Source organism: Monomorium pharaonis, chromosome 1, assembly GCF_013373865.1.
Source record: "Monomorium pharaonis isolate MP-MQ-018 chromosome 1, ASM1337386v2, whole genome shotgun sequence".
NCBI lineage: Eukaryota > Metazoa > Arthropoda > Insecta > Hymenoptera > Formicidae > Monomorium > Monomorium pharaonis.
In genome coordinates, this window is record NC_050467.1 from 38259545 (window position 1) to 38273970 (window position 14426).

A 14426-nucleotide genomic window follows, 5' to 3' on the forward strand; every position below is an offset into this window, starting at 1 on the left:
CTACGATCGATCAATTACCATGCTCGTGTTGCCGTTCATTACATAGGTCGCATTCTACTCGTACGACTAATTAATTGGCAGAAATCCACCGGGTATTTGCATTGGTCGAATAACGAATTGATCTTTTTTTACGTGCATATGATAAGCCTACTTATTATTATATAACGACGAGCATTATTTTAAAAAGCGATAATCCATTTTATGTATGAAAATGCTTACAAAGATTGATTTTTAAACGAGGAAAAAATATTAGTGTTTACATTTACTAAAAATTAACAGAAACACAGGTTTTCAAAAACGGTTGATCAAAAATGTTTCTCGCAATATATGTTAGATTTATTAAAGATAACATGTTATTGATGGATATTTCTATGTGTAACAAGATTGCGTGTTAGATATTGATTGAACTGGCTTTCAGTAATCTAAAGAACGTTTGTACATGACCGTTTGAATAACACATCAAAGATAATCATAATTGTGCTTCGAGTTGCACATCTAATGTGAGTCAAATGCTACTCATAGCAATCTCCTGTTTTGTTCAAATCTGTAAAAAAACTCGATTCTTGTATGCTCTTCAATGGCGATTAAAACGTACGAGATTGTCAGAAGTGACAATAATACACGAATTAAACACGATCTTCGGAAATCATTTTTAAAAATCTCATTTTATTTCCACATAATCTTGAAGCGATAAGATGCTGTTGAAAATCTTCTTTCAATAAAAGACTTTTATGAATTAAATAATGTAATAGAATTCTTTTTCTTTCTATTTTTCACTCTTTTTTTCTATAAAAAATAACCAAATAGAATATAATGTTGGGATGAAAAAATCCTTTCTTCAGATGATTATGAGTACTTTAAAACTCTTTTTATCTTATCTTCATTCACTTGTTTCAATATTGCATAGAAAAAACGCTCAAAGCTCTATTCAATAAGATCTTATGATTATGTAATCTCTTCATGCTCATGATCGTCTCATATCGCTTCTGGCTATAAGTCGCTCGATATTACGATTTGCACACGAAATTGGATGCATCGATTTTTCACGCTACATCCATCGGTATCGGCAGTACTCGTGTTATCCGATGGGACGAGTGCCGTGGGCGGACGACAAAAAGTAGTCTAGATTAGAATTGGAACATTTAGATCGTGCGATATCGCTCGGAAGTGCCTGGCGAAGGTATATACCGGCCATTTTGTAAAATCGCCACCCATCTATTCGAGTTAGAAAATGTATTCAGTTCACTAAGTGATTTGGTTGAATATTACTTTATTATCTTACTCACACACTCTTTGTACTTCGCGTACGTATAAAAGAGCTTGCCAAGAAGAAGAACAATCCTTCAGAATTACAGCTATTTTATCGGATTAAAACGCGCTTGCTCCCGTACAATGGAACATGAAAGTCGCTCAATTTCTCCTCGCCATTAAGTGAGCGTAACGAAACGATTTCCATAAGGGAAAGTGTACATTAGAAAAACGGCATTCAAAAGAAACCAGAGTAAGATTAAGCTTCGCTATTACAAATACTTGTTTTTGTATGTACCGTTGTTTGTAAGAGTATAATAATCTCTTCATTTATCGCGTTCTCCCTTTTTTATTTTTTTTTTGTACTTTCGTGCATCATCTATATCGCGTATAATATTACAAGTTACAAGAAAAAAACAATCGTAACAGTATATTGCTATTTTATCACGAAATTTAATTTTATTATCTACCGTGAATCGTGCGCGATTCTCAAAGAGGAATATTAATTCGCTGACTCTTTGCGTACCATGATAATAAGATTAATTAGTTAATATAAATGTTTATACCTTCGAATATTTATTTAGTTTATTGCAAACGTGGAGAAATACGGCTAAGGGTAATTTACAACGATAACAAAACTCAGTCATTTGCAGTACAATGGTCGTTTTCCCGAGAATATTTAAAATAGTCTTGTAATTCAGATGGAATTCAGAACATGAGCTATTTTTCTCGATTTTATGAATAAATACTGTAAAATATAAATAGATCTCACTGTGGAGGCCGGGCTAATACTTTTACAGAAAAGCGTATATTTGTAAACAGCTTGTTTTAGACTTGAGTTTTTGCTCGGAATGGGGAACCTTTGAAAACTGTTTAGTAGTATTGTCTTTACTCAAAGCGTCCCTCGAATTGAAAAAGAAGAACGTGGTTCTTCCGCTCTGCGCATGTATCGTCGAAAGCAAACGGGTGGGCTAAAACAAAATACGTGTTCCGTTTCACGATGCACGGAAGAGAAGCCGCTAGCTCGAAACATCCGTGGAAAGAAGAGAAGGCAGGAATAAAGAGGGAAGACAGATCGAGCGAGATGCGCCCCGAATACCTTCTCTTTTCATCCAAAAGAACTAAAGAGCATCAATGTGCATACCGGAATGTTTTCTAGGTATTGTAGAAAAGCGAAGAAAGGGGCAGGAGGCACGGGAGGCGATACATTCCCGTTAAATCATTCGTAAAATCGTAGGTGCCTCTACAGCACGGTGCGATTTTCCCGACGCGAAAACGGAAACATTTCTCCGTGTGCAACAGTCCTTGTATTCCGAAAATTCAACAAGATTGTCCACAAAGACACCACTTGCTTGCAAAAAATAAAAAATAAAAAAAAAGTTGACATCGCGAGATGCCCACGGAGCTCTGTGATAAATGGCGGTCTTATTCCCTTTGTTTTCTCTTTATGTGCTCAGCACAGTGAGGATTTGTGCAGCATTACCTAAGTATTGCGCCGCAGTTAAACCATTCGTAAAATCGTAGACGTTGCGAAGTTAGCAGCATATTTTTAGAATTTCTGCTGCTTCCGAGAGATCGATACCGAGTGAAGATGCCTTCTAAAATCTATATTCTTCCCACTATATGTAGCAAAAATCATATAAAACTTTTCAACGTAAAAAATATGCTTTAAAAAATTTCACGTTTTTAACATTTGATGTTGAATTGATTATGAAGCTAAAAACGAATGGGAAGATGTACGACGCGACTGCGATTTCTAAATTCGTAAATTTATATAACTGACCTCCTTGTCTTCTTGAATCACTTAGCACAACCACTGAAAATTATATGAATCCCGGAAATTGTGTCCGTCAGTTATAGTACAATGAATATGTATTATGCAGTATGGCAAACTCATGTTGGCATATATTCTAGGATAATTGTACTTAATACATATAATAGCTTGGTTACTAAATTAAGGAAAGCTCAACCGGTTGATCTAGATTAACAAAGTAATTCGCGAATCCCTATGGATTATCAATGACCAGTATCTCGGAATTAGCAAAGCTCTTATAGATTATACATTCCCTCGACAATCGACCGTTGCAATTGAGTGATATATGTATGATATGTAGATATACATCTTCTGTATACTTAGTATACATATCACACATATATCATTTTAATTGTATTTTGTATGTACATATTGTTTTTAACTTACAAGAAAATAATTTGTCAAATTACTTTCACAAGATCAGTTAAGCAGTTATCACAAACATATCCAACATTTATCCTATATTTCTTATTATAATCATTTGTAACATCGTATTAGTTTGTTTTATTGTTATATGAAAACAATGTAATATTTAAATAATTAATAAAAGAAAATATGCAATATATAATAATATATAATGAGAAATTAATACAAGCTGTTACGTGATAAATAAATCAAATAGTTTTATGCTGTGGAAGGAAGTATTTTATCGCCTACTATTACATACATTATTATCGTATACATATCCGATAAAAGTTCTGACGAGAATAACGATAAAAGAGAATACCGTAATATAAAAATTTCAAGAGCAGAATAATTATCACGTCCGAGTCTGTTAATTAAGTACGTTCGCCTTCATCCTTTCGCGGAAATCAAAAGGGTTTTGGGAGACATATTCATTATCTCGTGGACCATCGATTTCGACGTTCTCACCCGAGGGAATCCGCGGGCGTCGGTCGGCCAAGTCGGCGACGACCTGGAGTTAACAGCGCGAGTTTAAAAGTGATTTATCTCTGATTTATGGAGGAAAGAGCACGGCACGGAAGCCGAAAGTTTCTCGGCTTCTCGGCGACGAGGCGGAAAGAATTATCGGTCGGGCACAATGGACAGGCGGTGATATCGTTTACACGTCGAATCCCACGGCCGTCCGTTCTGCACGAAGACAAAAAGAATGTCGGCCGCCTTCCTCGCCTTTGGGCAAGGAAAAAATATCGCGGCCTTCTATGAGTCTGGCGGATTTTCAGAACGAAGTCGCTAGAAACGGAAGCGTCCGCCGCGACGATGCAGTTGAATTTTCACGGCGGTAGAAGTTCGTAATGAAAAATTTAATTCGCCAAGGAAACGAGAGTTATTCTCAACAGAATATTTTCGCTACGGCAAGCGTTTTACTACTCTCTGCAATGTTGCTGTTCGTTCTCCGCTAGCCTTTGATATTTTTCGCTTCAAGACGTTCCTTCTCGCGCGCTCCGCAGATCGGTACGTTTGCAAATAATAGTTCGTATGTACTTTGTATTCCGAGGCTTAATGAAGGAGCTTGATGTAAATGTATCGAAGCCAATGTAAATCCTACATTCTTGTTGCTTTAACGTGCGGTATAAACGCAATTTATCTAAAAGCACTTACACATTATTGGCAAGATTCCGCCTCGCTAGTTTCCTCTTGGCCGCGCGTGCGTTTGCGAAATCCCGCAGTGAAATATTCATGGCGATGGTATTCGCGACTACCAGCAGCGTAATTCCGCGCACGATTCGTGGGACGTCGATTCAAAGTAGAAGAGGTAACCTCGTTTCGCGCGGACGAAACTTTTCTCTCCCCGTTTCCAGTGGTGTTCCTCCCTCTTTGAGCTGACGTCGAAACGTTACAGGAAACGTGTCGCTCCGCTCCCAAAGGAGTTTCGCCGAGTAGTCGATGTTCAGAAAATATCCGTAAGTTGGTGACGCGAGCAGAAACATTTGTCTACGATCGTAGTTCGAGGGACGCATGCAAAAGTGCAGTTCCATACAGCATACAACATTCGCCGACGCGAACAATAAAATGAGACAGAATAGTTTATTAAGCAACAATGATTTCGCGTTTAGTTGGTTTGTCCGCGCTCGCGAAGCGAACGCGCTCAAAACGGCTTTGTTACGCATGTACGCACTTGTGTGTCTTTTCATTCTTCTCGTTTCCTCGGTTCAACGTTAGGTAACAAAAGGATATTATCGCGGGCGCACCGGTGTCTCACATCACGCCGCTCCTTTCGGAAGTAAGAAGGTATCAGCTGGCTGAAGTCTGGAGCTGAGAGCTCCGAGTCTTGATTGCACGATTCATAACGCTCAGAACCCGAGCCCAGAATTCGTCCTATCCACCGTCCCTTAATTCTCTCCACGCCAGCCTTGTTCTAAGCTGCGTGTTACGACGACGACAGATCTTTACTTCCGGACGAGGTAGATCGCCGAAACTTGAATTTGCGCCGCTTACTACTACTAGGGAACGGTCGCGAGGATTACGTCGGATCAAACGGGCCTGTGGAGAAACAAATGCTTCTCGACGTGCGAACAGCAAGCGCCCGAGTCACAACGTTGTAATTTATCATTTTCACAGTGGGGATCATTTATTCCGCAGAAATATTTCAACGGGACATCCAAGAAAATGGTTTCCAGCATTTCCGCATTAGCGAGGTACCGGTCCCCTTCTTTCGCAATCTTGGAAACGTATCCCTTTTTAAAGAGTTGGAAGCTAGTTGAATGGGAAGTCGCGAGAGCAGCGATTTAAAAAATTTTGCGCGAGCTGACGCGAAAGCGACGACCATGTAAGAAGTACTATATATCCTTTCGAGGTTGCTCGAATGTAACGGGTTAAATTGAGGGAAAAATTGAACCAGTCCTCATTTCAGTGTGCAATGTTTCGTAATCTGTTAAAATAGGTATATTAAAATATACCGGGTAACGTACTGCAATTTAATTTTCTTCCCTCTCTTTCATTTTTGCGCTAGCTGTCTACATTTTCATGTCTTTGTTCTGCGTTGTCAGGTTCTCTTTTCACGCGGAGAAAACTCCCCGCTGAACGTATATCCGATGTATGTACACGCTATCTACATATGCATCCCTATAGATATATGTCCTTTGAGAGCGATGCTGAACTTTCACAAGCGTTCTGCAAACAAGATCATAGGAATCCTTCTCACACAGGCATTTTCTGGACTACCTTCTGTGAGCTACTTTTTTTTTTAACGTAAATGTTTTAACTTGTCACGATACATATTTCATGTCTACCTCGCCTACAGTGCTCACATAAAAATTGATAAAAACTTCTAAAGGAATAATACAAAATTATTGCTTCAAGCGCAACGATATATCTTTGCGACGTATGTACAATAAGAATACGTCATGAATGTAACGCAGGCACGCAAACTGTCATTTTCCCTGAATAGGCCATAAAACAGGGCGAAGGTGTTCCTTATTTGGCTTTAGAGCGTGGATAGAGACACGTGCGGCCAATTGAAGTTCCATTCCACAAAAGTTGTTCCGGTAACTTCCTGGCGACCTCCGCTCCCGGACTCAACTCAAGGAGAACCACAGGCTGACGGTAATTGAGGACAAATAGAGAAAATACTTTTGATAGTGGCCGCAACGATGATCATCCCAGTGTTCCGTACGAGCGGTTAGACGTTTCATTAAAGGATATTGCCGTTGCTCAGAAGGAAAGAGGAGAGAGGGACGAACTTCTTAAGGGTGAACCGGTTGCAGCTTGCCGTTTGACGGCAGTGGGTTAGTGAACGAGCGAGAAAGTAACCGTCCCCCCCCCCTCCCCCGACAGTCGTTGCTCGAGAAATCTCCGGTGCGACATCAACGATTATTAGATTCTCGATGCGAGGATAGTATTCCAACCGGAAATGTCGAATCAGATCAAAGATTAATTGAAATTGAAGATTTCGCGAGATGATTGCGTCAAGCATTATCAATTGATATGAAACGTTATAAAATACTTTTTAATTCTTCTTTTTATAATATGGACACCTAAATTATTGTTTACAAAATTATTACGCGTTTCATAATCATGATGAAATGTAGAACGCATAATAATAATTTGCAATAATAATTAATTAATTAAAATTTGTAATTTGTAATTTTTTATCCATGTTAATTTCTGTTAGAAACTAACATAAGTCGTATTTAACATTTGTTTTATAGTAAATTGCGGACAAAAAAGATTGTAATTACATTATTGCTTTAAAAAATATATTTACTCGTAAACATAAAAAAAAAGAATTTCCGAAGAAGTCAAATGTCTGCTTTTTCTCTTTTCGCCGTTTCCACTCCGTTACCCCTTCGTGTTGCCAACAGCTGACATGGAATACAGACAAAGTTAACAAGGTTGTCAGAATATCGTCCGGAGCGTTGCAAATAGAAATAAAAATACGGAACATCGTGTTTCGAATCGCAATGTAACAAACGAATTGATACGTTAATATTATAAATTATGGTACTAACGAGTATAGTATAAGAGTTGTAATATTATAAATTTATATTGATGCGATATTACTGGGTCTCTCATTATCGTTTCGGCATTCAACCACTTCGTTAGCCTTTTATAGGGCAAGTTCGGAGGGGTTTAACGATGTCGCCGTCATGACGGAGGACAGAAGCTGGCAGTCCGTAAGAAGCTGGGGCTTTATTAAAGCCTCCTATAATATTAAAGAGGCTAAGGGACTAGCAGTGTCTCGTACGTGCTTATACTGCGCGAATATAACCGCGGTTTCCAGAACGCATTTGGAATATACCGAAACTGTACGTTCTTGTTATACTATGAGATTATATAAAAATATGGCCGCATTATTATACGGCCGTGTATATTTCACTGTTATACAGACGTATAAGTTCACAGAGAAAAATTATTTTCTCTTGGAATAGAAAAAAATGTGTTCATTATCAAACACAACGTGGATAAAATATCAAAGTGTAATATGATGTAGGATGTATCTTAATTATATTTACATTTTGTAAGAAATAATAATTCAGGGTGTAAAATTATACAATTCAATTTCTTCATTGTTCTCTACGTACGATATCTTACGGCTTCTCATTACGTGCCGCATTTCCAGGATTATCAAATTTAGTCTATGGACAGGTGAGACTGTAAACGAAAAGCATTTTCATTCAGCCCACGCTGTTATCTACGTTATCTATTTTGCAAGGATGTTTATTGCAGTTGACTCGTTGTTATGGCGTAAGGTAATCACGCTGCTGTGTACGTTTTAAACGGGATGTTCCCTCTCGGACGTCGTTATACTTCACGGCAATGTTCCCTTACGCGAGAAGCGTCTCGTCCGCGCTTCAGTTGCAGCACGAGAGAACCGAGTGACCGAGCTGTCGTTTCGTGGTTACGACGTCGTTGCCGTATCGGCGTATATTGCCAACGAAAGAGACCCGAACCCTCGGTTCGCGTTGGTTTCGCAGAAGGGATGAATTTTGCGAGCGTGGCTACGGGTGAGGGGGGGGGGGTGCGTTCGGGAGGATGGGTTTATCCGCAGAGCTCGGTTTCAGGTCAAATTAAACATGAAGCTGCGCGATCGTTCCGGTCCGCGTGGAGCGTTTCCTGTACAGGAGATCCAGCGGATCGTGGATCGAGCCGAGCATGCGTCGTCGTAGCGTGGTGCGGTATCTGAACGCTTAATTTTATATCACGACCAGAATGAATATATACCGCAAGGACGGAAATATTAATGTCGACAGAAGAGAGACAGCTACATCTTCATCTCCACGTTCGCTAAATGTAGTCGCGAGTAATTTAACGAGTGTTATGTAGCATGTATGAACGTGAGTTAACTGAATCGTACGGAACAATGGGACGTGATATTAAAATAATGGTTTGATTTACTTGCTTGTTTCGCTTGTCCACGGTATATTCGCGAATCAGCTAATTAAAACAGTCATACTCATTACGCGCTCTATCACAGAATAATCTTTCGCTAATGTACAATTGATTGTGACGTTAACCATACGGGGACTCGTGTGTTACTGGAAATTTGACGCGTGTTGCACAGCGTCATCGTTGATACACATCACTACTTTTCTCTCCCCTTGCTATGTTGCCCGCGGTTCGCCGCGTTGTATGATGATATTAATTAATTGTGGGAATATTAGTATTACCCAAGCATAGACGTGTTCAATTCGTTAAACAAAAGTGAAGTGCAAAAGCAACAATAATACTCAGACTATTGTATTACAAAGCACTCGTAAGCCATGCATAAATATGCAATTTAATAACTAGGATAGATCCAATTACTGACAATATCCAAAACATTGATAATCCGATCTTAGAGCTTTTAAATACTTTTAAATTTTATAACATATAATATATAGAATTATGTATTTATTTAATTTTAATTTGATTGAATTCTTGAGAAATTTACGCACGTATTGTTATAATATTTCATTAAAACATAAAAATGTTTTTAATGTGTCAATAATTGGGCCTTTTATCATAATAGATTTTATATTTCGAATATCTAAAAAGAGCATTAAAATAAGAATATAACAAGGAGTAATGTGTGTGTCATTTGGTAGTTTTATAACGTTTTATTTTATAAAACTTGCATAGAGTCAGTCTCAATTATTATTAATATCTGAATAATAATCTGTATAGAAATTGAAAAAATCGACAACATCAGAAAAACAATTGAGAAAGAATTTAAAGAAGACTGAATTATCTCAAAATGACGAGCAAACTTTCAAGAAAGTAACCCTTCATATAATCAATTACAACTCCACAACGAGTGAGATGGTAATGGAGTTTAGCTAAGTATAAACTAGTGCAAACTAGTATCGAGTCGAACGAATGCATCAACCTTCACTAGCTCATATCTATTTGCGTCGCAAATTCCCTAACTCGTAATTGCGTAACTGTAGGATGTATTCGCGTGACATATCGTTGCCTTTAAATATAAATTTTAAAGTAAAGCGTTCAGTATTTCCTAAGAATAAAAAATAGCCCATAAGCCTATTGAGCTTGGGGAATAAGAATGAAATGTGTAAAAAATTCATGTAAAGTGAATTGAAACAAACGGTCTCTATGACCATCGACGCATAATAAACGAATTTATACTCCGCGCCGCCTCGCGCGTATATTTCTCTATCGTTCAACGGCCCATCATTCGTAGTTAGGACAAATGCCTCCCATCATGCCATTTTTCTTTTTTCGCGTTATCCCTCGCGATAAATCTGATAGGTGTCGAAGAGGCGTGAAGGAATCTATCGCAAAGTGGTCAACGTAATCTCTGTTATCTTAAGCAGACCCTTCGGTTATGGTTCCTTGCTTCTAGCAGGATCCTGCTTCGGACTTGGTTTTCATTCCCCTTGACGTTGACGGAGTATTGTTTCCCCGAGCAAGATTTCCTCCGGGTCCACTTGCTGCAAAAGCATAGATAGCGATATGGCAAAAAAAAAGAGTGAGATTGTAATGAAATGTCAACTGAGTGTTTATCTTTCATGGGCTTTGTTTGAATGTTCGATGTTTGTTTAAGTATTCGATCAACCGTGCGATACAAAACAATGTGCTATCTCTTTCGAAAAAGACATTTTAAATGTCGCGCTTAATTAATATTTTCAATATTGCCATTTTTATGACAAAAAATAACATCGAAAGTGCATTTCGTGTTTTACTGATATTTCACATATTTCGTATTTGCATACAATTCACGCCAAATTTGGAAGATAAATGCTAGTTGTTATTCGTCCCTGATGCTGTTTTGCTATAATTGAATGATTAATTGCATCTCCATTCTCTCTCGTGTCGTTGAAAGCATATATTCATCAATGTCTCTCGTACCTATAATTACAGTTCTCAATTCAATGATAATGTTAACGTCGGTAATGGTCTTTGTTTCGTCTTTGAATTATTTGTCAAGCACATCGGAAAATAATATATACTGCTATAAAATATAAATAATTTGTTTAATATGTTTATTTAATATGGTCTAGTTTCATGTTATATTTGTAAAAGTTATTTCAAATATTTATGTCAAAGAACTCAAATAAAATTAATAATATTTCAATGCACAGTAAATTTAAAGACAAATAACTTATAGTTAATAGCTAGAATGTCTAAATACATAAACTTAATAATGTCTAATGCCTTAGAATTCATATATAATCCGCTTAACAAACAGGATTCTAACATGTTTCTTTAGAAAGAACTTTATGTTAGAGATTCGTTGATTTCTCGTTAGCCTTGCTACGTAGTTTCTGTTCCTCTTACAGATCGTATCCTTGCGATTCCGTGGAATTAATTCGTTAAGAGGTGGGAGGTCGGTCGTCCTACCGTGATAGACGGGGTTCATAAATTTTAGAGGTACACCTGGTACTCTAGCCCAGTAGGGCGGAAGGAAGGAAGGAAGAGAGATGAGTACGACGGGTAAATCCAGCTTCCGGTAGCAGGTCGGCTTCCCTGGCTGGGGTTGATCCTTGAGAATCTCGGTTATTCACTCGTGCTGGCCTGTCGATAACTTGGACAATCTTAACCTCGCCCACTTTCTTTTCTCTTTCACACTTTCACGTGCTCGCTCGCCTTGTCCATCATCTCGTTTGTCACGAAGGAGATCTTTGGTTTGGCTTCTTCACACATCTTCCGGATCAGCCTTCTCGTGTTACACCGCTAAATCCAATATCAGGCTGTCGCTTCCTATTTTCCAAGAGGATCTAGACGTAGTCCTCGTCTCTATTGCGCTTATACTTTTCTCTTTTCTTCCGCTCCTAAGACAAAAGTGATCCAGGCGAAGAATTGCTTTCGTATAACCGCAACTTGTTGAGTGAAGAGAATTTTTGAAGCCAGGCTGAAGTGAGCACTTTAGTTTTTAGCGAGTACAATATATAAGTGTACCCATGTAATACGCGTTAAAGATAAAGTATTCGTATCTGGCGCTTATGCTTATCGTAGCAACGTTGCTCATATCCCTTTTCTTTTACTATATTTTATATCGTTTCATGTTACAGGTGACTGGCATCGTAGGCAGAGCGGATGTTCTAGCGTGTATCTTCTTTTTGCTGTCTTTTCTTGCCTATCACGGGTGAGTATACAGTTTAATAATTTAAGCCTTTTGGTCTTATTAAAGTTCTCGACATTTAATCTTTTTTAACATAAACGAATATATATATATATATATATATACACACACACACACACACACACACACAAATGTCTTATAAACTTGTATCTATATGTATTTTACTTAAAATTTACAACATTAAAATATTACAACAAATGTGTGTGAATTTTAAAGTTACGCAGGCAGAGAATTTAGCAAAGTTGAGAAAAAATGTTGCACTCACACTACTTCACTTTTATATATTATCTAAGTGTTAGAATGTTGATATATTCTCCTGTAAACTGAGGGAACTTAGGGGCTGCGCATACGTCAAGAATGTTGGGCGACACTTAACGTCACGACGACGCCAGCCTGACGCCAAAACAGCGACCCATTCGTTCTCATGAACATGGAGCCCGAAAATTATAAACTAAACTAATTTACCCTACAAACTACTATTATAGTTACGTGGGATCGTAAATGTGCCTGGGGTTTCTCACATCGATCTTCAGCACGAGGGCTAAGAAGTATGATTCAACGCACAAAACAATTTCAATTATGTTTCTAAAGGGACATTGTTCTCGCGCGCAATATTCATTTTACGACTTTACGATAGATATACATCGCGCTACTTCTGAGTATAAGTTAAATAAGTTTAATTAGTCGTAAAGAAGCTTAATTGTAAACTTTATGCAAATTAATAAACTGCACGGAAAAGTGCTGACATGACGAAAAATCTGTAGAGACCCGATTGTGAGTGAACGTAAAAAGCTTTCGTAGTAGTCGAACTCCAACATAAAAGAGCGTTTGCACGGAAGACAAGAAGGTAAAACTCCGCCTGTAGGGCTAGTGTCGGACGGCCAATGGCTGGCCGAAGAGTAAGATGCTTGTCTTCGAACCTAAGAAATTGATTACTCTTGGCTGTCTTTGAGTACTCTTTCTTCTTCGTTTCCTCCCACCTTTACTCCATCGTCTCGTTCGTTTATGCTTAGCTACCTCTTTTTTTTCTTTTCACTTAACTAGTGTCCCTTAGTTCCTTCGTTTTCAATTCAGTCTCTCTCGACCATTTACGCCTCGCGTTTAAATCTCTCGGCGATTAAGCCGACCGATGATTAATTCCAATTATATATTGGGCTCGTTTTTAAGACCCTCGTCGGTCTCTTGACTTTCGATCGCTTTATTTCTATAAAGAAGATATATTTCTATTTGCTTCGTACTATTAAAAGTTACCAAATTATTAAACTGCTTAGATGTAAATTGTAAGAAAAATTTTCATTTTGTCGCGATTGTTTTTACTTCGTTTTTATGAACGAGTTCTCGAGAAGTCTCATCTCGGTGGACCAGTCTCACATTGGTTTCGTTGTTCCTAAAATCCCAAACGACATCTTGGAACGGATCTGTCACTCAACGTAGATTGATATACACGCCAACCGACGTAAACGAATAAATCCTACATGTCTTTGGACCAATGTTCTTGGTGAAAATTGTTTCCCGATACCGACATTTCTATTCGATCCGAGAAAAGAAAAATTTATTGGAAATATATCGTGAAATACATTTGTACAAACAAAAATGTAGTTATATTTTTAAAGTATTATTTCCCGTACCTCGGAACATAACAAATCTTTTATCTATTTCTTGAAATAAACTTTTATACAAAAAAATTCAAATTTTGCATATCTGCATATTATTTTTAAATATAAAACTTTATTATCTTTTTCCTAACAACAAAAATTATAAGGCATTATAATCAATGTAATTACAAGATGCTTATGTGCGTAAGTTAATTAACATTTAGTTGTAATCACTAATTATCTCAACGCGACTTACCCTAAGTGCGCAAAAAATATAATCTGATTTGTGCCTATACGATATTTTTTATCTAATTTCCAAATATTTTTACTTTTTTACAGCCAACAGACGGCTTACGTATGGTCTAGCGTTTGTCTAGGTGCCCTATCAATGCTGGCGAAGGAAACTGGCGTTACTGTTCTAGTACTGAACTTTCTTTACGACTTCTGTCGTTCCTGGCATTCAATCAAGAGGTAAGTGTTTAAGTGCTTGGTATCGGAGCGTTCCGGTGCAGAAATATAAGTCATTTAATGTCTTGAGGTAAACTTTAAATTGATAGCTGTCTTGATTTCAGTTATTTATAATATCTTAGAGTCAATAGGATTAATTTAAAAGTTTTGTGTGTCACATTCGAAAAATAAGATATTAGACGAGAAAGAGGTTTATTAACTTTTCGTCAGAAATCATCCGTGCGACGACAATGAAAACACTACGAATTCCACGTCGCATGTCCGAAAACGATAAATGTACGTCTCGTGATGGTAGAAAAGACGGCTGAAATATTTCGGC

General features: G+C 37.8%; 1 protein-coding gene across 2 annotated transcripts in view; it reads left to right on the forward strand.

Annotated features, from left to right (window-relative positions):
• The window catches only part of LOC105836443 (protein O-mannosyl-transferase TMTC1), a 106649-nt gene that overhangs the window by 52045 nt on the left and 40178 nt on the right, over positions 1-14426 (forward strand). For both annotated transcript variants that reach the window (XR_003626045.2, XM_028191722.2), the window contains exons 3-4: positions 11974-12047; positions 13979-14110. Coding sequence is in view for 1 of the 2 variants with exons in the window: in XM_028191722.2 (XP_028047523.1) it covers positions 11974-12047; positions 13979-14110 (206 nt within the window). In the remaining variant the exon portion in view is untranslated. The remainder of the gene's footprint in view (positions 1-11973; positions 12048-13978; positions 14111-14426) is intronic.